General features: G+C 39.2%; 1 protein-coding gene across 2 annotated transcripts in view; it reads left to right on the top strand.

The window, feature by feature from the left end:
* znf512b (zinc finger protein 512B) overlaps positions 1-24,407 on the top strand; it is a 67,445-nt gene that overhangs the window by 3,549 nt on the left and 39,489 nt on the right. For both annotated transcript variants that reach the window (XM_062053742.1, XM_062053741.1), the window contains one exon: positions 10,801-10,935. In XM_062053742.1, coding sequence (XP_061909726.1) covers positions 10,803-10,935 — 133 coding nt within the window. In that variant the 5' untranslated portion in view covers positions 10,801-10,802. The remainder of the gene's footprint in view (positions 1-10,800; positions 10,936-24,407) is intronic.

Raw genomic sequence — 24,407 nt, 5'->3', positions numbered from 1 at the left:
CACATTCTTTCTCTCCTATTACCACTCAAACCACACCGTTAGCTGTTAGCATCACAGCTAACGTTACCATGTCGCTACCTCTCTGCTCCGCGGGAGCGTGTGACGTTGCTCACGTGGCAGTATGACGTATGTAAGAAGGTGCGCTTGTTTATGTCTCTGTGAGAAGGAGAGACAGGAAAGAGTGAGAAACGCATGCAGTTTAATGCCCCGCAGCTAAAAGCAACTGCGTGAAAACGTATACTTGAATATCACGATATAGTCATTTTCTATATCGCACAGAGACAAACCCGCGATATATCGAGTATATTCCATATATCGCCCAGCCCTAATGTAAAGTATTAGCCCACATTTCATGTTTTGTTTGTACACAGCTAGCTTGACAGTGTATGGTTGTACTAACAAGCATGATGTTCTGCATGTATCATGATCAATATTATCGTGACTTACTCAATGGAACGTTGTCTCTTTGGTCAAGCTGGCTGGGTTTTCAGTTGATTTTGGGAAGGTGGGAAAAAGTTTTACCAATGTAGGGTTTGTAAGCGCACAGTTTGTTTCGCAGTTTCTTTGAGCGGCGTCATCTTTGTCAGATACAAAAATCCTTTCCATTGATAATAACATTGTGTGCCACTCAGAGCAGCAGAGGCACTCCATTTCTGTCTGCACAGCTTGGCAAGCTCCCCATTTACACCGCCAAGGCATGCTGGTCCTAGCTCTTTCACCCCCGTCTGCTCCAACAATTCACCCTTTCTTTGTGCTCCCCAAACTTCTGTAACCAGCTGTTCATACTTCGTATGATCAGGTTAAAAAACATAAGGTTGTGAATCCTCATTTGTCAAAAAAAAGTATCCTTAGTCATCCATTACCAAGTCTGCCATGATTTAATATAATGTGGAAGTAGGAAGTGCATTGCTGTGGACACTGAAATCATGCGCCCAGGAAAGAAGTTCTGGTAATGTTTAAAATGACCAAAATAGGGTAAATATTGTACTTATTAAATAATGTTATGAATGTGTCTGTTACTACATTATATATATATTTACAGCGTGGATATAAATTGTTGATGGAGGGTTTTGAAGGCAACATAGGGAGCTCTCATTAGCTGCATATGTGTTGTTGTCTCATAATTAGGGTTGGGTATCGTTTGAATTCGAACAATTCCGATTCCGATTCTTTGTTTCGGTTCCGATTCCTGACGATTCTCGGTTCCGATTGTGTTTGACAGTTAGTCCCTGGAAGGTGGTATGTATTTTGGGTTGAGAGTTTTCACCATATCCCTGCAAACATATACAAACATGTAATGTTGCTGTTACTGTTTAGCCCAGTATCAATTAGCTTAGCTCTAACGTTATTGCTTAACTAACCTAAATGTTGGAGATTCCACCTCTGAAAAGGGATGCAGTAATTTGACTATGTGTGCAGTGACCTTTCTGTGGCACTCTTCCGTCTGTGGCACCGACATCTTCCCCATTGCCGCTACGGTGAACGGAGTACGCTGAGCACATCGCGGAGCCTGGCTAGCAGGTTGTAAATTGTCTATGAAAAAATATGCGGGCTAATTTGTTAGCTGCCTTGAAGTTGGCGCTAAACACATTATTTATTGCATATATATTGTTTTACTTACCGGATTCGGACTGCAATGCAGTCACCGAGGTGCCAGGCTGGGCATTGAAGCCAGAGGAAGAGGCACAGGAGGACGGTCGGCGCAGCGCGTCGAAGACGGGACACGCATTTATTTGTACTCGGAGGTGCTTCATCATGTTCGACGTGCACCCTCCTAAGCACGAAACAGTCCTGTCGCACGTGTTACATTTCGCCGATATTTCATTTTTTTTAGTAAAATAAAGCCACACTTCGACCGCCGGCGCCCGCTATCCATGCTTGACTGACTCGCTCGGCTACATAGGCTCGGCTATGCTAACACTTCCGGCGGTGGGCGCTTCTTCGTTGGTGTTTAGCGGCTTCTTCTTCCGGTCGGCGGACTTATTCTTTTTTTCCGGTCGGCGGACTGGGTATCGAAACTAGGAATCGAAAGTTAGTCCCGGTTCCAATCGATACTCGATACCCAACCCTACTCATAATGATTGTGAATGATAGGCGAATTCCAAAAAAAAGTGCAGTTCGCCTTTAAAATGCAGAGGTGTCAATGTCGTTTTTATTGAGGGCCACATGGCAGTTATGGCTGACCTCAGAGGGTCGCTTGTAACAGTAAATAATATGAATTAATGCTGGCAAATGTTTTTTTTCCGATCAAATTAATCACACTTTTGAATTTAAATTAATCGTCAATAATCACAGGTAGGTGTTCTGATTCGGGTTTTATGCTGCCTATTCTGATACGATCATCCATAAGTGAGATTTACTAATACCAATTAACTACATTTTTAAATGTATTCATGGTAAGTGTTATTTGTGGTTTGACAATATCAACGCAATATCTAAACTACTTCTTTATTTTCTTTTATTACATACAATTGTTTGAGCAAAATAAAGTCAACAGCACATAATACAATTTAAATAATTTGGTTTTGGCCCGCAAAGTAATTTTGTCTTCAGGGAATTCTTTTTTCACATTTCAAACATTTGCGGGCCAGAATAAACAAGGTGGCAGGCCAGATCTGGCCCTCAGGTCTTGAGTTTTACACTTATGCCTTAAAAAGTCAAAATCTGTAACGGGTATCCCTCTTGACTGAGGGCCTCAGTCTGCGGTGATTGATGCTAATTGATGCCACTTCACAACCTAAAGCTCCAGTTTTTCTCACAGATGCCATCTAATGCGTATTGAGCTGTAGTCAGCATCATTTTTTGGTCTACCACTTGACTTTTTTGTTCCATAACCCTCAGGCTCTGTCAAGACATTTAAATCACTTTATAATTGTGTTCAACCTTGACAACAATGGTAAGTCACATACAGAGGTCTTGCTTATGCGGTTCAACAACCCTGTCCAAAAATACTTTTTGCCTTTGACATGAAAGACAGATCTTTGCTGAGAGTTGAACTTTTTGAGACTCAACTGCTTCTCCTTTTGGAATTATGATTTGGTTAGCGCATAATGTGAATATTTTCCCCAGTCTTAAGGTCTAGCTCAGAAGTGTATCTTTGTAGTGATTATACTTTATTAATCTACAGAAGGGGTCCCAAAACTATAGCCCGTGGGACGTCCCAAGTTAAAAAAAAGTTATATTGTATTCATTTATTAATTTTTTAAAAATCTGTCCTGTCCAACCGCTCAGGTAAATCATATTGTTGATGTAGATGCCCATATATGCTGTACATATTTACTTTACAAAAGAGAAATGTGGGATACTTCTTTTGTTTCTTTATTTGTATTCCACTCTCACATTATGTAGTGTTTGGCGCAGCCAGACCTGAGCAGGAGGGGATCAAATGAAGAAACCAAAGTTTCCAATAATTTCTACAACTCTTATTTTTTTGCGATAGAGTGACTGGCGCGCATACTTGTTGGTCACAAAAAACATTCATGAAGTTTGGTTCTTTTATGAATTTATTAATATTACGCACTCTAGAGTGCCGCCAAAAAATATCTTTACAGCTGTGGTCTGTATGTGCTGCAGCGGTACTCAGTCTTAATACAGTCACCATTTGTAGCAGTAATGACAATATCAAACAGTCTGGAACTAAAGTCATAGAAAAGTTTGTTAAGCGCAAAAAATATTACTAAAATGTTGAAGCTGTCTTTTCATTTAACCTTCATTTTATTGGCAGTTTATTTAAGAGAGATATGTTTTATTATATATTTATTATATGTATTAATAACTTAGTCACAATTTATTTTAACACAAGATTTTATAAATTTTTATGAATCCCTTCTTTAGCCATATATTAAATTATTAGTATTTATTTTGTAATCAGTCTGACCTAAGCTTTGATAATAATCTTTGTGATTTACACATGGTTGCATATCATTTGACAAACGTTTACTATATACACAAAAGACCTATTCCTCTCAAATATTGTTCACAAATCTGTCTAAACCTGTGTTAGCGAGTACTTTTTTTTTTGCCAAGATAAGTCATCCCACTTCACAGTTGTGGCATATCAAAATGCTGATTAAACAGCATGATTATTGTACAGGTGTGCCTTTGGCTGACCACAATAAAAGCCCACTCCGAAATGTGCAGCGATTAAATATACCTGCGATTAATTGTGATATTGCAATTAATTTTGAGTTTACTATAAACAGATATGCAATTATCGCGATTAAATGTATTAATAGTTTGACAGCCTTAGTATATATACATGTATGTATGTATGTATGTATGTGTACATATATATGTATGAATGTATGTATATATATATATATATATATATATATATATATATATATAAGAGATGTCCGATGATACCGACCTGCCGATATTATCAGCCGATAAATGCTTTAAAATGTAATATCGGAAATGATCTGTATCGGTTTCAAAAAGTAAAATTAATGACATTTTAAAACGCCGCTGTACGGTGCGCTAAACGGACGTAGGGAGAAGTAAAGAGCAGTCGCGTCTCCCAGTCAGCAGCCCCTCCCCTCTCCTCTTTCCCACACACAACACAGGAGTTGCAGCACGACTGCAGCATGACAGGTTTACTGGCGACGCTTGATGACCTCATCAAACCGCCGCGTGCGGACCATAACAACAATAAGAGTGTGTTGTTGCCGGTGCTGTAGCCGTGGCTAACAAGCCAGCTCGCTCGGTGACTGACTAATGACACCATGTCTATGGTTTGGGATTATTTTAAAGTGTGTCTGACGGATAAAAAACTGGCAATTTGCAATGACTGCAAAAAGTTGGTTATGCGAGGAGGAACCAAGACGTCTTCCTTTAATACGAGCAATTTGATCTCCCACCTCTTCAAGAATCATAAGGAGATACACGATGAATACAAGCGGAAGATAGATGAAAAGCAAACACCGAAAAAAGTAGTACCACACAGTTGTCGCTTAAAGACTCCGCCGAGAAAAAACAAAAATACAACAAAAACCACCCCAAGGCGAAAGCCCACGTTGTGGTCAGGGACAACGCACACAGTATGGCAAAAGCTACGGTGGCTAGTCTGTCCTGCATGGCGCACACTTTGCAGCTTGCAGTGAACGGAGGTGCCCTGTCTCAACGCAGCATTTCAGAAACTCTGGCTGACTGCTAGGCCACTTCAAGCACTCACCACTAGCTTGCAGCACATTTGTGTTACTCATACAAATACGTTAATGCAGGGCAAATTGAGCCCAGTTTATACTGTTGTACAGTATGCCAGGCAGTCTTGCATTAAATGAGGACTATGTTATTGTTTACTTTATTACTCTAGTATACTCTGGACCAGACCTGGTCAAATTAAGGCCTGGGAGCCACATGCGGCCCGTTAAGCTTTTCAATCTGGCCCGCCGGACATTCCCAAATATTTTTTTTTAGATCTTTAAGATGTAAAGTGTAGCTGCCATTATGATGTGCAGTGATGTTTTCTAATGACCGTAAGTCTTCAACTATACTAAGTCTTTCAATGCTTGGAATCTGCATGATATACTAGTTACTATGGTCTTGTAATTAGTTACTATGGTCATGTAATTAGTTACTATGATAATCTAATTAGTTACTTTGGCCATCTAATTAGTTACTATGATAATCTAATTAGTCATTATGGTAATCTAAGTGACAGCAGCTCAGACGAGGTACCAAGCAGTGTGGGTGGGGAGTGTTTCCACAGAGTGTTTCCAGAGCCTGAAATGTGGGTGTCAGGTACAGACGTGGAAGGAGATTTTTACAACAAAGTTCAAAATCTTAGTGATATATCACATATATCAGATTGTAGGTGGGTTTATTTTTTTACCCTTGACGTTCATATTTCACTGTGTTTGTTGCATTTTTATTGATTGTAAAATATGTGGATGGAGAGGGGGTGTGACGTTCATATGTTGTCAATATTCAGTGTTTTATCCTTCATAGTTAATATTGTAAATCCCACATTGTTTATTTATTTAAAAATTGAAATTCCATTCCATTTTTTAAGGCGGTCTGTCATAACGTTTTTAGCATTCAATCAGACATTATTGGGAGGTTTTGTATTAGTGTTCCTAAAAATAATACCGGCCCCCAGACACATTTTTTTCTCTAAATTTGGCCCCCGAGTCAAAATAATTGCCCAGGCCTGCTCTGGACTCAAGCTGTTTGCCTTCATTGTTTTTGTAGCTGTTGTTTTGAGGCATGTTAAAAAAAATAATGCACTTTGTGAAAGTCAAAGTATATTATGTCCCATAGTTGTAGTGAGTATCAGGATTATCTCAGGGAGAGCATGTCCCAAATTCCAAGCTGCTGTTTGGAGGCATGTTAAAAAAAATAATGCACTTTGTGACTTCAATAATAAATATGGCAGTGCCATGTTGGCATTTTTTTCCATAACTTGAGTTGATTTATTTTGGAAAACCTTGTTACATTGTTTAATGCATCCAGCTGGGCACCACAACAGAATTAGGCATAATAATGTGTTAATTCCACGACTGTATATATCGGTATCGGTTTATATGGGAATCGGTAATTAAGAGTTGGACAATATCGGAATATCGGATATCGGCAAAAAAGCCATTATCGGACATCTCTAATATATATATATATATATATATATATATATATATATATATATATATATATATATATATATATATATATATATATATATATATATATATATATATATATATATATATATATATATATATATATATATATATATAATGTATGTATATTAGGGCTGCAACAACTAATCGATTAAATCGATTAAAATCGATTTTTAAAAATAGTTGCCGATTAATTTAGTCATCAATTTGTTGGATCTATGCTATGCGCATGCGCAGAGGCTACTTTTTTTTTTAACATTTATTTATAAACTGCAACATTTAAAAACAGCTGAGAAACAATAATCAAAATAATAGGGGTGTAACGGTACGTGTATTTGTATCGAACCGTTTCAGTACGGGGGTTTCAGTGCGGATGTGTACCGAACGAGTTTCCACACGGACATATTAAGTAGCGTACTGCACGTTACAATACTCAAAATGCCAGACATTTGAGGCATTTAAGAAACTCCGCCCTGACAGCTCCGCAAAAGAGGACATGTCCGGTGAAAAGAGAACGTATGGTCAGTCTATCGTAGCCGTTAGCTGCTAGCATGCTAGCAAAAGAGGACATGTCCGGTGAAACCGATCGCTGCTAGCATGCTAGCAGCTAACGGGCTAGGATAGACTGACCATACGTCCTCTTTTCACCGGACATGTCCTCTTTTGCGGGGCTGTCCGGGTGGTGTTTCTTAAATGCCTCAAATGTCCGGCATTTTGAGTTAGGGTTGCGTGTATTTTCAATGTACATTCAGGGTTAAGAAGGTTAAAAACAAAACAAATTGTGAAGGTGCGCAGCAGCATTCGTGAGGGAGGGGCAGAGACAGAAAGAGCGAGAGAGTTGTGATAAACGCGCATGCGTCGTCGGGCTCTGCTTTTTATCGATAGATTTATCAGATTACATTTTTATTATCTATAGCAGGGGTGTCAAAAGTGTGCATTTTTGTAACATTTTCCTTGTTTTATTTGGCAAGTTGAAAGAACATGGCGCCAGTATGCTGTTTTTTTTCCTTCAATAAAATACTGGAAAGGATAGAAATGTAGTTTGTCTCTTTTATCCGATTATTAATCGATTAATCAAAGTAATAATCGACAGATTAATCGATTATCAAATTAATCGTTAGTTGCAGCCCTAATGTATATATAGAAATGTAGTTTGTCTCTTTTATCCGATTATTAATCGATTAATCAAAGTAATAATCGACAGATTAATCGATTATCAAATTAATCGTTAGTTGCAGCCCTAATATATATATATATATATATATATATATATATATATATATATATATATATATATATATATATATATATATATATATATATATATATATATATATATATTGGGGTTTCTTACAATATGATCATGCTATTCTGTAACATCCATCTATCCATCCATGTTCTACCGCTTATTCCCTTTGGGGTCGCGGGGGGCGCTGGAGCCTATCTCAGCTACAATCGGGCGCAAGGCGGGGTACACCCTGGATGAGTCGCCACCTCATCGCGGGGCCAACACAGATAGACAGACAACATCCACACTCACATTCACACACTAGGGCCAATTTAGTGTTGCCAATCAACCTATCCCCAGGTGCATGTCTTTGGAAGTGGGAGGAAGGCGGAGTACCCGGAGGGAACCCACGCAGTCACGGGGAGAACATGCAAACTCCACACAGAATGATCCCGAGCCCGGGATTGAACCCAGGACTACTCACTACTGTGAGGCAGACGCACTAACCCCTCTTCCACTGTGCTGTGCTCTGTAACATTTCTACCTAAATAAATGTTTTCTAGCAGATTGAAATCAATGTATTATAATGGCAGTGGCGATATGAAGGAAGAAGATTGTCTCTAAACAAGCGTGTCTTCTTTTTCGCTACCACTGAGACTAGGATTAATACTGCAGGCATGCCTGCCACTGCACTCTGCAGCCCACATCGGGCAATTACAGTTCACTACACAATATTACCATCACTATGGTATATTCTTTTAAACCTGTTCTGATTGATAGTCTGCAATTGCAGAATGATTAACAGACTGAATATTAAATTTCATCACTAAATAGTACTGCGATAATAATGATAACCGTGATAATTTTGGTCATTTCGTGATAAGAAATTTACATACCGTGAGATCCCTAGTTATTAATGTGTGAAACTGCTATCTAAACATGAAGGTTTAGCTCCTGTTCTAAATGTAAGTGCTCCTAAAGCAGGAATACAAATTCTGTATTCCTACAAAATAGAAAATCTGGTGAGACACCAACGCACTGCAGGTATTTTTTTAATTATCTTTAAAAGCGTGTTTTTATCCTTTCTGTGTTGCGCTGTTTCAAAAGGCATACTGTTTAAAAAATATATAATTAAAACAAATTAATTGTTCAGTCATCATGGTATTAAAAACTGTAAAAATGATCTGTCTGGGTACACGTATTAATGACAAAAACGTACATCTTTCTGTGATTAATCGCGATAATTTTGAGTTAACTAAACAAAATAGGATTAAACGCGATTGACAGCCCTGTGTGTGTGTGTTTGTGTGTGTGTGTGTGTGTGTGTGTGTTTGTGTGTGTGTGTGTGTGTGTGTGTGTGTGCCACAGCATGGGAGTAATTGGCTTCGATGCCTTGCTCAAAATTATCTCAACGGAGCTCTGCTGTTGACATCTCTTAAGCAAACAGTCTTAATTTTTTTAGTTCATTAATGTTTGGTTTGCTGTGGGACTCAAAATGGAACCTGAGGCCATAATTCCCCGAAGCCAAATTTATAACAGACAATGGAAATAGGAATAGGAAATATGACATCTACAGCTTCCACTATTGTTTATCCTGCAGTCTAGAGCTTATGGTCATCACAAATTGTGATTTTTCACCCTGGATTTGCTTTGCCAGGCGTTCCCCGTGGCAATGTTCACATTTATAACAAGAGTATATTAAATGTGTTTTCTATTGGGCTGAAGGTACCGTAATTAGTCATGTGTATTGTTATGGTCAGTTTTGTAACATTTGTCTGAATTTGAAAAAATACTATAGCCTGATACATCTTGTTACTTGTATCAGCAGTCACACCATCGATAAACTGCAGTGTATCCGTTCTAGCAGTTTTATACGCCCATGTCATCCCACCTGCCTTCTCCAACAGGTTGTTGACCTCAGTAAACACAATACTCTTTGAAGGAAAACAAATTTAATCAATGTCTTTTCCCTGATTTAACCTCAGCAAACCCAATTTTGGTTATTTTAGTGATGTACATCTGCTCTGACATTAGGCAGTCACTTGCTGCAAATGTCTTTCATCCAAGTACAGAAATTGTTTATTTTTGAAATTATGTCACTTTTTTCATTAAAAAGTGGAATTTTCATTGTCAAATTCCTCTAGACCTTACAGTTTGTGTTTGGCTGGGATTTTACAGTCCATCCTCTCCATGTCCTCGCAATCAAAATGTATTAACAATGACCTGAATGACAAAAAAGGTGATTAATTGTTCAGTTTACATCAAATGTCATGGCACACAAACAGACACTGAATGGCCTCACTGAGTGATACTGAGTGACCGTTTTGTACTCTGTTATAAATCATTATGGGACCAACTGTGAGGAATGTGTGCTCAGACAAAGTATGTGGGATCGCTGTCAGTCACACTTAGCATAATTAGCGTTTGTCAGCCTTCATTCATTTGACTTTTGATAGAAAATGTGGTTCAGCACCCAGAGCTCATCCTAAACATATATTGTGTTTTGGATGACTGCAGCATGTAGTTAACACAGTGGGGCCTTAAGACAAAACCTAACTGCTTGCAGTGTGGCTATATTGTTATAATGAGGAAGAAGACAGGAGTGCTCAAAAGTAGTGCTTTAAACCCTTCACTCTTGTCCCTTTCTTTCATCCATATTTAATCTAATGGGCAGAACAAGAATCTGTGGAGTCATGAGTCTATTGCTTTTGAAATCAAACATTGGAGTTCATACCCTCATTACCATCATAATTACATGATGCATATGCCTCCATTGAGATAACTTTGAGTCCATCATCATCACCCACTTAAATGTATTGTAGTCCATGATGACAACATCATCAAACACTATCAATTCTGTCAACATTGTTAACAGTGTTTTTTAATGTGTAATTAGTGCTTCATTAACGTGTTTGACCACTTATGTGTCTTGTTCCCCCAAAATTACAACTGTAGGCATGGAAAGCCCAAGTGGACCCAGGTTTGGGAAGCTGTCAGCATCAGGGCTGCCACGGGGCCGGACCCCAAAGCATGGACATTCCCAGGAGCCTGTTGGAGCTGTGTCATGTCTTGAAAACAACAACAAACACAGTAAGGGACACGCTGTCACACTTTGTTAAACAAAAACAAATGTGCAGCTTTAGATCTAATCAATGTTTTTTCACAGATTGTGTAAGATGTGTCAACTGTGGGAGCTTTTGTTTGTGTGGGCGAGTTTAGTTCCTGGATTGATTCCAGACAAAATTCCACTTCAGGATGCACAGTGACAATCACAGTTGATTGCAAATGTATAAAACTAGGGATGGAAATCGATATGAACCAGTTTCCAATGTATCAATTCCTTGGAATGGATTGCCATTTTTTCAAATGGTTCTCTTATCGATTCTTCCGGGTGGGGATGCCGTCATTATGCAACGTGCATAGTGACATCAGATTGCCAAATGGCAGAGCCCGAGCACAACAAACGCTCTAAAGTTTTGACATTTTCTTCACAAGAAAATATTGCAACAGCGCTACTTGTAATAATTATAAGGCTGCTATTTCATCTAGAGGAGGACATTCGAGCAATACGCTGACACATTTGAACACACAGCATGCAGTTTAAACCACTCCTATCTCAAAGCTCATCCCAGCAGCAGTAACGCTAGCACGTCATCTGAATACAACAGGTACTAACACCTCCTATTATGTTAGTACTATTATTTGTTAAAATTAAATTAATGCCTTCACATTTAGATGAGCATGACGAGAGACAAATTCTGACTGGCTCCGATTCTGACAGCCCCAGTTCACGTCTGCCGCTAGACGAATGTCACAGAGCAGTGACTAAGTTTGTGGTCAAAAGTTAGCATTTTTGGTAGGTGAATGTTCAATTGTAGTCAGAGAATAGTTGCATGTTTTCCTGCAACCAGATTGTCTCTCAGTTATTATTTTATACAGGTGAAACTCATAAAATTAGAATATGTTGTTAAAGTCCATTTATGTCAGCAATTAACTTCAAAAGTGAAACTAATGTGTGACATTAACTCATTACATGCATACATATTTCACTTTGCATTTAATAAGTTAGTATCACATGTTACTAAATGTTACATTCTTGTGTAATTTGCACATGATTAAATTCTACAGAAGAATATTAATTTATTGTATTTATTTACAAAAAGTTATTTTTTTTCTATGCTTCGTATGTGCCTCTTGAGACCTCACTTTAGGCTTTGTAAGGTCATGTTACCTCTAAGCTTAACAAAATTGATGCTAGTCCACCCTTTTTTCTCGCTTTTTTCCAAATAAGAATCGATAAGAGAACCATTAGGGGCCGAATCGTTAAGCAGAATCAAAAGTGGAATCGGAACCGGAAAAATCTTACCAAATCACTATATACAACATGATGTAAGACCTCGCAAAACATGCGTTTTGGGTTATTTATTCTCAAATTGGTGGTTCTATAAGTTAACTATAGCACATTTACAACACCTAGCAGTTTTTGCCTGGTTTGCCTCACAAAAATTAGCTTATGGGTGTTGCCTCACTCCTTTTTTGGAAAGGTAGCTTTATCTGTGCTTCCTCTGGTTCTTTCTAGGCACTCTGGCTCCATCTCAGAGTTGTAAAACAAAAAAACTCTAAATTCTTAGTTATTGTGAACTCTCTATTTTGATATGTCAGCCCATTGACTGGTTGGTCATCTGTTCAGAGTGCACTCTTAAGGGTAGGTGAACATATGAATACATTTGCTTTTTGAAAGAGTCCAATTTGGAAAAATAGTAGCTATAATTTCCTCATTTCGGTATTCAGAGCACTTTAATGTTAAAAGTTTATGTGGGTAATCCCAAAATATGCACTCAGGCTGAAGCTGTCTATGAATTTTCTCATTCATCCAGGTCATTGTAATCTCAGGGCATTCAATCAATCGCAACTGGAATGTTTGGTTTGTCTTAGAAGATATTTCGCCTCTAATCCAAGTAGGCTTCATCAGTTCGTGGTCATAGACTTAGATTGGTCAGAGTTCATCTAGCGGCTGGTGCCAAAACCCAAAATATTTATACTCCAAAACCAGGAGTGTGTGCCTGGGCTAGGATGGTTTCACCCTATCGTAGTTACAAAAACAACTGCAATCATACTGTCAAAGTCAACGACAGTCGTTGAAGTGTAATTTCCCCTCGTTAGCATGGAGGTATTGTGTGGTAGAACAATCGCTGTGGATCGACTACTACAAGTCCAAAATAGTCTGAATCCCCCACGTTAGCATTCCATTCAGCTGTGATCAAATGGCACAAATGGTTTCTAACTCCTGTTTTTTGTTGGAGGCTAAATTGCAGAGTATTTTAGGAATGGTTGAAAGTACAGTGTTGTATGTGGAAGACAGCCCACCTCCTCTGTCCAGGGTGGTTTTTCAACCTAGATGGTTTTCCTCACTCCTCTTTCGTACCAGAATCTGTATAGTTGTGTTCTCAAAGGAGTGCTGTTTCTCTTTGAGGTGCAGGTGGACAGCTGAGTCTTGGCCTGAAAAGTTTGCCAGTCTTTTTAAACGTTGTCGTTGACCTTAACACAGCAACAGAAGTGCTCCATTCCTACTCGTTATTCAATCTTGCACACACTATTTTCCATTGCTCTGCACACCAACAACACAAGACTTCATCATTATCCACTAATCAACCAACACCAGAAATCTTAACACAAGCAGGACATTCCAGTAACAGCATTTGGTTCAATTATTATACATGACCATTGCATGTACTGTAGGATTTACTACCAAACCCCATTGTAGTCTAATGGGAGTCCAACATCACCAGAATTTGAATTTGCACTTAAAAGGGAACTGCACTTTTTGGGTGGAATTTTACCTATCATTTACAATTCTAATGTGAGACAAGCACACACTTTTTAATGCATTTTAACTTGTAAATAAATGCTATCAAAAGTCTGCTAACATTGGAGTTAATTGGATTTGCCCTATTCCGCCTATAAAGCGCTCTCAAAAACCTCCATCAACGTTTTATATAAACACTGAAAGTATATATGTAATGTACTAACAGGCACATTCATAATATGATTTAATATTTACGTATTTGCTAATTTCAAGCATTTGGTGGCGCATTGATTTCACCGACTCATCACGTTACCTATTTCTTACAACAATACCAAAAAACTACTAATCATGGCAGATTTAATTAGAGTCAGCAAGGACGACTTTGGGACAAATTATTATCCAGCCTGAATACATGAAGGATGAGCTACAAGTTTTAGAAGCTGAGTGATGAATTAGTCCAGCAAATAGCACTATTGCTAAATGCTAAACAATAAATACAAATTACGAACTTAATAAAATAAACACTTACTGTACAATGTCTGCTCTGACTGGGATGCAGACTGATGGGATGTTTATATCTTCTTGTTTATATGAAGAAATATTCATAATCCTCATGTAGGTAAAAAAAAAAAGGTGGGTGCAAACTAGCGTCTTTTCGTGTCGGTTTATGGCCACAACCTTCTACGATACAAGCAAGAGGCATGATTTATAATTTCAAAGTAACTTTTACCAACTCAGAGGCGATGCAGCAGCTCACCGGTTCAGTATGTCAATATCTTCATAAGCTAGTTACCTCGTAGTTCCTCGGACCTAGCGCTTATTTTTTAGAATATCGGTAGTACTTGGTTAATATTCAGGTCACAACATGTAAATGGAGTATTGTTGGCGGTGTTTGGATGTTTTTTTAGAGGGCTTTATGGGCGCAATAGATTACTCCCATTATCTGCATTGTTATCCACCTCGTGCTTGCCTTATATTACAAATTAGAATGCATTAAAGGCCTACTGAAACCCACTACTAACGACCACGCTGTCTGATAGTTTATATATCAATGATGAAATCTTAACATTGCAACACATGCCAATACGGCCGGGTTAACTTATAAAGTGCAATTTTAAATTTCCCGGGAAACTTCCGGCTGAAAACGTCTAGGTATGATGACGTTTGCGCGTGACGTCAAGGGTTGAAGCGGAAGTATTGGGACAGCATTGTGGCCAGCTATTAAGTCGTCTGTTTTCCTCGCAAAATTCCACAGTATTCTGGACATCTGTGTTGGTGAATCTTTTGCAATTTGTTCAATTAACAATGGAGACTGCAAAGAAGAAAGCTGTAGGTGGGATCGGTGTATTAGCGGCTGGCTGCAGCAACACAACCAGGAGGACTTTGAGTTGGATAGCAGACACGCTACCGTGAGTACAGCTTTGGCTTCCAAACATTTGATCGCTTGCCCGTACGTGTGTGGCGCTATGTGCATGTCACGTACGTAACTTTGGGGAAATATATGTTTCTTGCTGACTCTGATGGCGGCCGGGGTGTCGTTGAAAGCTACAACGCCTGCCGCCGTGCCGCTGTCCTCACCTTGACTTCCTCCGTCTCCGGGCCGCCGACCGCACCAATCATCGTGGTGAAGTCCTCGTCGCGCCGTCGATCGCTGGAACGCAGGTGAGCACGGGTGGTGATGAGCAGATGAGAGCTGGCGTAGGTGGAGGGCTAATGTTTTTAGCATAGCTCTGTCGAGGTCCCGTAGCTAAGTTAGCTTCAATGGCGTCGTTAGCAACAGCATTGCTAGGCTTCGCCAGGCGGTACAGCATTAACCGTGTGGTTACAGGTCCAGAGTTTGGTAGTATTGTTGATCTTCTGTCTATCCTTCCAGTCAGGGGCTTATTTCGTCTGGTTCTATATGCAGTTAAGCACAATGCTATCACGTTAGCTCCGTAGCTAAAGTGTTTCGCCGATGTATTGTCTTGGAGATAAAAGTCACTGTGAATGTCCATTTCGCGTTCTCGACTCTCATTTTCAAGAGGATATAGTATCCGAGGTGGTTTAAAATACAAATCCGTGATCCACAATAGAAAAAGGAGAGAGTGTGGAAGCCAGCTTGTACCTAAGTTACGGTCAGAGCGAAAAAAGATACGTCCTGCACTCCACTCTAATCCTTCACTCTCACGTTCCTCATCCACAAATCTTTCATCCTGGCTCAAATTAATGGGGTAATCGTCGCTTTCTCGGTCCGAATCGCTCTCGCTGCTGTTGTAAACAATGTGCAAATGTTCAACCTGTGACGTCACGCTACTTCCGGTACAGGCAAAGCTTTTTTATCAGCGACCAAAACTTTATCGTGGATGTTCTCTACTAAATCCTTTCAGCAAAAATATGGCAATATCGCGAAATGATCAAGTATGACACATAGAATGGATCTGCTATCCCTGTTTAAATAGGAACATTTCATTTCAGTAGGCCTTTAAAAAAATAAATACATATGTGTTCTTGTCTTACATGGGGATTGTGAATGATAGTCAAAATTCTGAAAAAGTGCAGTTTCACTTTAAACAATGGAATGTATGCACTTAAAGTACTGTCAAATCTTGTGAATTTTTTTTGCACATTTTACAATTTTTTGTGGATTTTATTCTATATCGGTAAATGTATTACTTAGTTATAGGGCTGCAGCTATAAATGATAAATGGGTTATACTTGTATAGCGCTTTTCTACCTTTAAGGTACTCAAAGCGCTTCGACACTATTTCCACATTCACCCATTCACACACACATTCACACACTGATGGCGGGAGCTGCCATGCAAGGCGCTAACCAGCAGCCATCAGGAGCAAGGGTGAAGTGTCTTGCCCAAGGACACAACGGACGTGACTAGGATGGTAGAAGGTGGGGAGCTATTGATTAATAAAGTGATTGAGTACTGTATCGTTTAATTTTTTCAATTAATCGACTAAACACATAGCCTCAATTCGTCTTTTAGGGTAAATAGTTTAAACAAACAAGGATTTTCTTAAAACGTTTTTTTTTTTTTAAATGTACATAACACTGAAATTGAACTTTTAACGGTGTCTATATATCATCCATTCATATTCTGCCGCTTGTCCCTTTCAGGGTCGTGGGGGGTGCTGGAGCCTATATCACTTATATTTAAAACAAAGTTAAAAAACAATAGCCTAAAACCTCATAAAAAGCTAACCAGTAAGGCGTTGATAAAGCATAACTGAATTAAAATAAAAAAATATATTTAGTTTTTTGGGGGGGATTTTGACACGTAATAAAAATATTTGATAATAATTACAACAAAGAACACATTCTGTAACCTTTATATATACATATTCTCAACTGAGTTACAATGTAATTCAACACATACACATTTGAAAAGGTATTACCGTAATTTCCGGACTATAAGCCGCTACTTTTTCCCCTCGTTCTGGTCCCTGCGGCTTATACAAGGGTGCAGCTTATTTACGGCCTGTTCTTCTCCGACACCGACGAAGAGGATTCCGGTGGTTTTAGTACGCAGGAGGAAGACGATGACACAATGATTAAAGACTGACTTTTCATATACCGGTAGGCTGGTTATTTTGATAACGTACAGGCGAGCACTTTGTATTACTTTGCACCATTGTATTATTTGTACTCTGCACGAATGCTGTTCGTCATGTCAAAGATGTGAAAGTTTGATTGAATAATTGAAAGATTTATTGTTAATAAATGGAACGCTTTGCGTTCCCAAACAGTCATCCCTGTCCCGACAATCCCCTCCGTGGTAGCAGGAACCCCTATATACTACGGTAATTACACATCAAAACCCTGCGGCTTATAGTCGGGTGCGGCTTATATATGGAGCAATCTGTATTTTCCCCTAAATTTAGCTGGTGCGGCTTATAGTCAGGTGCGGCTTATAGTCCGGAAATTACGGTAATTGGAGGAATGGTGTTTGATTTTTGGACTAAAAACTTGTTAGCATTGACATACAAATTGTAGATCCTAACATGTCCTCACATGCCCCCATGTGTTTGACTAAAACAGAGGTCGGCAACCCGCGGCTCCAGAGCCGCATGCGGCTCTTTGACCACTCTGATGCGGCTCAGCTGCATACTTGCCGACTCTCCCAATTTTTCCGGTAGACTTCCGGATTTTTTTCTTCGAGACTTCTGAATTTCAGTGCCTCTCCTGGAAATCTACCGGGGCAAATATTCTCAGATGTTCGCCTGGACAACAATATGGAGGGCGTGCCGTGATGGCACTGCCTTTATTAGCGTCCTCTACAACCTGTCGTTGCGTCCGCTTTTTCACCATACTATCTGCGTGCCGGCCCAGTCACATGTTTTATGCGGCCTCTGCTTACACACGTAAGTGACTGCAAGGCATACTTGGTCAACAGCCATACCGGTCACACTGAGGCTGGCCGTATAAACAACTTTAACACTCTTACTAATATGCACCACACTGTGAACCCACACCAAACAAGAATGACAAACACATTTCGGGAGAACATCCGCACCGTAACACAACATAAACACAACAGAACAAATACCCAGAATCCCATGCATCCCTAACTCTTCCGGGCTACATTATACACCCCCGCTACCACCAAACCCCGCCCACCTCAACCGACGCACGGGGGGGGTTAATGTGTGGGGGGCGGGGTTTGGTGGTAGCGGGGGTGTATAATGTAGCCTGCAAGAGTTAGGGAAAAAAGGCGCACACAATGGCGGAAAACAAACTTGACTAATGAAACAAAAGACTAGCACAAAGGCAATTAACTATGAAGCATGAACTATAGTAAACAGGAATCTCATGGGTAGCAGAGATAATGTCGCCAGGCTGAACTCCTGGCAACAATGGGTTTAAATAATATAGACATGATTGACAACAGGTGCGCGAGTGCACAACGTGAAACAGGTGAAACTAATGGTCGCTATGGCGACAAAACAAACAAGAGTGCACAAAGAGTCCAAAAACAAAACCGAACATAACTAAAACAAAACATGATCACACAGACATGACAGAGATAAGTAAGATTATTTTGAGAATGAAAGAATGGATGGATGGAATAAATCCAGAATGTTCTTCTTCTTTGTACTTTGTAAACACTTTAAGTTTCTTGAAGTGGATCATATTAGTACATTGTTTGATTGCTTTTCTTAATCCATTCCATAATTTAATTCCACATACTGATATACTGAAGGTCTTAAGTGTTGTACGTGCATACAGATGTTTTAAATTACATTTTTCTCTGAGATTATATTTCTCCTCTTTTTTTGAGAAGAATTGTTGTATATTCATGGGTAGCAGGTTATAGTTTGCTTTATGTATAATTTTAGCTGTTTGCAAATTCACTATGTCGTGGAATTTCAGTATTTTTGATTCAATAAATAAAGGATTTGTATATTCTCTATATCCAACATTATGTATTATTCTAACTGATCTTTTTTGTAACACCGTTAATGAATGAAGTGTACTTTTGTAATTATTTCCCCATATTTCTACACAGTAACTCAGATATGGTAACACTAGCGAGCAGTAGAGGATATGAAGTGATTTTTGGTCTAGAACATGTTTTGCTTTATTCATTATTGATGTGTTTCTTGCTACTTTATGTTGTATATTTTTTACATGAGATTTCCAGTTCAATTTATCATCAATCATTATAATAATAATAATAATACCTGGGATTTATATAGCGCTTTTCTAAGTACCCAAAGTCGCTTTACATGTTAAAAACCCATCATTCATTCACACCTGGTGGTGGTAAGCTACTTTCGTAGCCACAGCTGCCCTGGGGTAGACTGACGGAAGCGTGGCTTATACCTAGAAATTTGGTTTTGATATGCCATCTTAGTGACATCATGCACAAAAGTTCACTAATAGCTTAGTTTAAAATGTCTCTGACAATCTTGCACTTTCTGTTTTGGAAATGACATGAATGTTTGTGCCACTGCTTAATAACTGTTTAATAAATACAGTTTTGGTAAATTTACTTAGTTGTGATTTCCCTCTCTGCATGAAAGTTTAAAATGAGAATATATTAATGCAGTATGAACAAGAATGTTTTAATGTAGACACATAGAATCATCATACTGCTGTGATTATATGCATCAAGTGTTCATTCAAGGCTAATATATATTGTGTATCGTGACATGGCCTAAAAATATTGAGATATTAATAAAAGGCCATATCGCCCAGCCCTAAAAGCAATAAAATACAAGTCAAAGCTTGATTCTAATCAAATTAATCAATGGATCATTGCAGCCCTACTTAGTTATATTAGTGTGATGTATATAATAATGAAATATTTACATCTCTATTCTGTTCAACTTGCATGTTACTGTTTAAGCACTGGCACTGTTCGAAAAGTACCGAAACTCAACATTATTTGTCAACTTGCCTTTGTATAATTTTAGGGATCATACCACAGAAAGGTCTAAAAACTTTTTCCTTCAGTCTAATAACCACTATATATCATCAGCATAGTTTTTTTAATGGGGTTACACAGAAACTGGGGCTGTTCTAATAAGACCCACTTGTTTTGGCTGCTACTCAGACACAGACGATCGTGCATACTCGTAGTAGATGTGGTGCATCACTAAAACACTACAGCACACGACTGACATACTTTAATTCATTTATTTTTAGGTTAATAGGCTGCCCTTGAGGATGGATTATCATGTGTGGCGATGGGGGATGTGTGTACATACATGGATTACTGTGCAGCTGACAGTAATACATATTTTATTTTGCAAGACAAGAAGTGAGTGTTTAGAAAAGCTTCATTCCTTTCTTCGGACGCCTTTCAGTTTATATCTATTCCTGGTCATTTAACTCACTGCCAGCACTCGGGCCAACAATACTGGTCTTAAATGTTTAATCATACAGGCAAGCCTAAAAGGACAGGTGGTTCTCTGCAGAGTATACTTTGTCCCTCTAAAAACAACAAGTAATTTTATGGCAGTAGCCGACATTTTAATACTTGTGGTTTAAGGTGCATGAGAGACGCATAAGTGATATCGTTAATCTAGTGATATCACAGATGGTGGTTTGTGTCACGACCTCTTAACGCCACTGTTCTCACTTACTGTTTTGTCCTTGTTAGTTCGCAGTAACTTTACAGGCATCCTAGTTTTTGTGTTCACTTACAGGTCATTAGTGATTATGTTTTTCACCTGCCGCTAATGACTACCAGAGGACTTCATAAGCCAGTCTCATAGCTTAGTTGGCATGCAATCATTGTTGGAGTTACGGTTTTTGCTTCACTAGCTTTTTGTACTTAAGCTCTATTAGCTTAGCTTTATGTGTAACAGCTTCCTTGTGCCTTTTCATGTGCATTCCCTTGCTCCACTATGTGTTGTTTATCTTTTTGAACATTAAATACTTTTTGCCTGCACGCTGCCTTCTGCCTGTGCATTTTGGGGTTCACGACTACCACAACAAGGACTGATCGTACCAATTTGGCTTTTATTCCATTTTACAGTACACTGCACTGCCTCTGATTTTGCCTACCGTATTTCCTTGAATTGGCGCAGGGAATATAGTATTCGCACGTCTAGAATTACTGCCGGGTCAAACTCGTTTCTCAAAATAATTAACGCATGCTTGGCCTTATCGCCGGTTTATTATTGAAGCTGGATCAAATTCGTTTCGCAAAATATTAATTTTATTATCGCATGTCTGTAATTTTCGCCGGGTCAAACTCGTTTCGCAAAATATTTAGCATATGGCTAGAACTTCCACCGGGTCAAATTCGTTACGTCACGAGTGACGCATCTGTCCTCATTTTCAAAATGGAGGAAACTGCTTTCAGTAGTTTACAATCGCACAAAGGAAAAAAGATAAAGAGCTTTTCAGTAGGATTTAAGGTCCAAGCTATTGAATACCTGTACAGTATGCTAAAGAGAACAGTAAGCAGCTATGTTTTATTAATATACCGTAGCTGCGTGTGTGAAATACTGTATAAGTCATTAAATGACTCCCGCCTCCTGGTGGTAGAGGGCGCTGCCGCGCTAGTGATCCTTCTTGCGACTTCCGGTACTGCAGAAGAAGTGAACACACGCAGCAAGAGATTTTTTTTTCTGTCCTCTGCCTGAACTTTTAAAATGGAGGATTACATACATAAAATAAAACAGTTTTCTAAACTGGACTTTCAATCGAAGCAGGAGGTAATAATTAAAGGAATATCTCCATCGAAACAGAGACTTTTAAAACTGAAGAAAGAAAATAAGGAAGACTTCTATAAACAAGTTATCGATGCTTTTGGTCAGAAGGAGCTGCAAATGGACTCCATTTATAAGTACAGGTAAGACCATAATAACGTTTTTTTTAATTAAATGTGCTTTTCATGATGGTATGCTTACATCACACTCAAAGCGCACGCCTAAATGTTATGGATTCCTTTTGGTAAACGCCGGAGTGAGAAGAGGTTTTAAAATAATTACCGCATGCACGGCCATCCCGCCGGTTTCCGGTAAACGCAGGTGTGACAGGAGGTTTTAAATTAATTAACGCCCCTGCGGCTATTCAAGGAAATACGGTATTTCATTTTCTTTTCAGGGCAGAAAAAGGTTTCAATTGATTGTTATACAGTCAAACCATTGTTAGCGGCCACTTGTCTATGGCGGCCACTTATTTTGTATCGCAGAATAAATTTGTATTTGGTATTGCGGCCAGTAATATCAAAATTTTCTGCAATGATTCATGATGTTGATAGATTGAGTCTGACCCCTAAACTCCACCGAGTGCTATTGCGTTGCGGCTGTGCTACGAGTTTGCTGCATACTCCTTTATCCTCCAATACTCATCCTCTGCGTGCAGAGCATAGCATGGCTCCACCAGACAGCACTAGTAACGACACTGACAAATTCCCGCTGTCAAAACAATTCAACAACAAACCATCCAACTGGAGGGAGAAGTGTGGACTTGCTTAGATTTGTATTTTTTTTCCTCCTGTTTTTATGCTTTTAATATAGGTAAGTCAGCTATTTTTAAACTTGTAGCATTTTATTCTGAAAATCAACCGGATGTATTTTGTTTATGTGTCATACCTCCTGTCCCACCCTACCTTATCTATGCAAAATTGCGGCAGCGTCCAGTGAAAACAGCTGCTGAGAGGTTTGTAAAATGTAGGGATCAGTTGTTATTAAATAACTGTTCACTGTTTTAGTATGAACTTGCTACGATGTGAATTGTTTTGTGCTTGCTTTTCCAAATGTTTTTTTCATGCCAACCTATGTATAATGGCCACCTGACTATAGTGGCCATTTTTACAGTTTCTCTTGAGTGCCCGTTACATGTTTGACTGTATATGATCTCTTTATGACGACAGCCTGTGTCTCCATTGCATCTGAAAATTAATCTGTAGTCACACTGTAGTCTCATTGTTCCTCTTTGGCTGGAGGACCCTCGAATGGAATTATCTGTCTTTGCTTTCAGAGAAACTTAGTATGAGTTGTAAACATTTCCCAAAAACATCAAAACACAATTTCTGTTTACCGTATATTCATGTTACAAAGTAATTGAAGTGTTACATTTTAATTTCAAATTGAGAAGTAGCATTTTCACGACTCAACGTGTCAGTATTTTGGCCTGCACAGAACCAGAAAATAAAGTGACAATGGAACTACTGTTCAGTAATTACCAATGGTGTTAGTACTTTGCCTGACACCAGCCCATTCTGTCCATTTGTCATTTTACAGCAGTTCATCAATCAATCAATCAATCAATCAAAGTTTACTTATATAGCCCTAAATCACAAATCTCTCAAAGGGCTGCACAAGCCACAATGACATCCTCGGCTTATATCCCACATCAGGGCAAGAAAAAACTAAACCCAATGGGAACAACGAGAAACCTTGGAAGGGACCGCAGATGTGGGGACCATACTTGCCAACCCTCCCGAATTTTCCGGGAGACTCACGAATTTCAGTGCCTCTCCCGAAAATCTCCCGGGACAACCATTCTCCCGACTTTCTCCTGATTTCCAGCCAGACCTGAGTGAGGACAGCCTGTCGTCACGTCTGCTTTTCCTCCTTATAAACAGCGTGCCGGCCTAGTCACGGCATAACATCTACGGCTTTTGGAGCTCAGTGCGCAACTGCACACACAACAAGAAGGAGACTATTATATAGTTATCCATAGATTTATCTATAACCCATAAAGTAGGCAGGCACGGAGCTATTGCTCAGCGTGTGTTTATTCCAGCCGGCACGTTAATACACTGACACACAACATCCGGATTCCCATCATGCATTGCTTCAAAACTACGGCAAATAGTAATGTCCAAAAACATAACAGAGACGAAGCAGAAGAACGAAGAAGAGACAGTCATGGCGACGACGAGTAAGAAGTAGAAGTACGCTTGCAAGTTCCAAAATGATTGGAAACAAGAATTTGAGTTCATCTAGGACAGCTCGAAGGGGAAGGGGTATGCTAGGGAGAGATTGAAGATTCCAGACTCTGGTGCATTTGATAAAGGCACTTTTGTGCATGCCACACAGCAATGCATCATCAGAGAGGGTGTTCAGCATGGTTAGAAAGATACTGACAGAGAATAGAACGAGGATGGACAATTCAACCCTAAACTCACTCCTTTCCTGCAAATTAAATGTCGCAGATGCTGCCCATACCTTTGCTCCTTCAAAGGCTGTGCTACTGGCTGCAAAGCATTGCACTTTCAAATACAACAATGTGTAGAGGAGTGTTATATGTGTGTATATGTGTAAATAAATGAACACTGAAATTCAAGTATTTATTTTGTTTA

The sequence above is a fragment of the Entelurus aequoreus genome, linkage group LG07 (genome assembly GCF_033978785.1).
Source record: "Entelurus aequoreus isolate RoL-2023_Sb linkage group LG07, RoL_Eaeq_v1.1, whole genome shotgun sequence".
In the NCBI taxonomy this organism is placed as follows: Eukaryota; Metazoa; Chordata; class Actinopteri; order Syngnathiformes; family Syngnathidae; genus Entelurus; species Entelurus aequoreus.
This window is presented reverse-complemented; position numbering and strand designations above follow the sequence as displayed.